Below are 1,927 nucleotides of genomic sequence, written 5' to 3'. Positions count from 1 at the left end.
TAAAAAAAAAAAAAAAAAAAAGGGGTAAAAACTAAAATGTTATTTGAAACTACCAAGTGATGGACCTTTATTCCAGACCAGTGGTGTACAAACTCTGGTCTGAGGGCTGCATGTGGCCTTTTTGCATATTTTTTTTCTGCCCTCAAGTCAGAGCAGCCAGTAGGGAGTGCCTTCATTGCCTAGGCACTTACTCAGGTACAGCAACAAAATATTAATTAAAATTGATTCTACTACTACTACTACTAGCCAACTGATTTGTTTTATAAATCAACACACACACTTTATTTTTCTATTTGCATAATTTTTTTCCTCTTGCCTTCTTTATTCTTGCCGAGGATGGTCATTTTTAAGTGGCCTTTAGGGAGCACTGACATGTAAAAGGCACTGTAATTGCACTAATCTCTAGTAGTCATTAACGCATCTCCAGACTCCTGCACCATGCCCCCACCCTCCAACCTTGCATGTAGCATGCCCACAGTCTGACCACCTACTGAACTATGCCCAGCATTTTTTTTTGTAGCATTCCATACTATAAAACCGCAGCCTTTTGAGGCTCCCTATATACACTAAGACCACCACAGATGTAGAGGAGATGTGGTCGCCAGTGCAGTTTAAAAATCTTCTCAAAAGGAAATCTGCACACTCCCACCACCTGTAACAGACTGGTTGACCATGCCTAATAGCAAGGTTACTTTTTCGCTACATTGACCGGATTTACAAAACATCTAAAAGTGTTAAGGATGTGATGCAAAGAAGAGGTAAAAAAATAAAAAAAAGGTGTTTCACCACATGCCATACGGCGCAATTTAATATTTTCACACAATATAAAATATGAATTTTTGGGCTAGAACACAGCTTAAAACCCAATAATTAGATATTTTCTGAAAGCAGAGGCCCTGCACAAAAAAAAAATGCCAATTGCAATTTTTTAGGTTGCACGGTATTTGCGCAGATGTTTGTCAAACCAGTATTTTTAGGATCACACACACACTAAATGAAAATTTAGCGTACAGAAACGGAATACCCAATTTTTGGGTAAAATATAAAAGATGGGGTCATGTCAGGTAAATAGATATCAAACATGTCAAGCCTTAAAAAAGCATGTGCCTGTGAAACCACAAAACAAATTACAGTACCCAAAATTTCCCATAGGTAGCCCTTTAAAAGCTTTTACTGCTCATGAGTTCAGTGTTCGCAATAATTCTAGGGCCATAAATCATTCTAGGGCCATAAATCACTGTTCTCACTCCAAAGTTCATGGCGATATGCAACATGTGTGGTGCAATTTTCGTTTTTGCACTGAGGCGCACCCAAAGCGTGTTTGCGTTGTATGTGTGTGCATGTGGAGGGCAGGGTACTTTAAAAAAAAAAAAAAAGTAAACATTTAAATGCTTGTTTTTTTTTTAACACAAATTTATTTAAGCTGATGAAGCAGATCTCTGCTTCACCAGATTCTTCTCCTGGCTCTGGAGCCGGAGAACTTACACAGTGACACCGGAAGCGATTTAATACACATTACTTCCGGGTCCTGTGATCGGAGGAGCAGTGGCAGAACTAAAAAAAAATCACGCCATACAACCGATCGGCGGCTATAGAGCCGCTGATCGGTTGTATGAGAAACAGCCGTTGACGGCTGTAAAAACGAGCGTGTCTTTCCTGCCCAGGCACGCGCGAGCAGGGGAAAAAATGCCGTCTGGAGACAGCAACCCGCTGATGCGAGTCAGCCGTCCATCCATTTTTTTTTTCTACGGGCGGACAGCAACTGGTTAAAATGCACAATGTACAAATATTTCTTGTGGATAAAGTTGTGCTTCAATAAATTTAAAATATACAGAAGTCTTACCAAAAGCACTGAATAGTTGATAAAGGTCACTGGTCTTCCATTCTTTTGGAAAAGATACATGGAGGACATTGTCTCGTTTAGGCA

General features: G+C 39.9%; 1 protein-coding gene across 1 annotated transcript in view; it reads right to left on the bottom strand.

Annotated features, from left to right (window-relative positions):
* The window catches only part of PARN (poly(A)-specific ribonuclease), a gene marked incomplete at its 3' end in the record, with an annotated part of 81,420 nt that overhangs the window by 12,890 nt on the left and 66,603 nt on the right, over window positions 1-1,927 (bottom strand). The window contains exon 19 of the mRNA XM_018562289.1: window positions 1,840-1,927. This exon is cut by the window's right edge and continues 12 nt beyond it. Within this exon, the coding sequence (XP_018417791.1) occupies window positions 1,840-1,927 (88 nt within the window). The remainder of the gene's footprint in view (window positions 1-1,839) is intronic.

This window comes from Nanorana parkeri, unplaced genomic scaffold (genome assembly GCF_000935625.1).
Source record: "Nanorana parkeri isolate BGI_ZX_2015 unplaced genomic scaffold, ASM93562v1 scaffold570, whole genome shotgun sequence".
NCBI classification, from domain to species: Eukaryota; Metazoa; Chordata; class Amphibia; order Anura; family Dicroglossidae; genus Nanorana; species Nanorana parkeri.
Note: the sequence above shows the minus strand (reverse complement) of the source record. Positions and strands in the feature narration are given on the sequence as shown.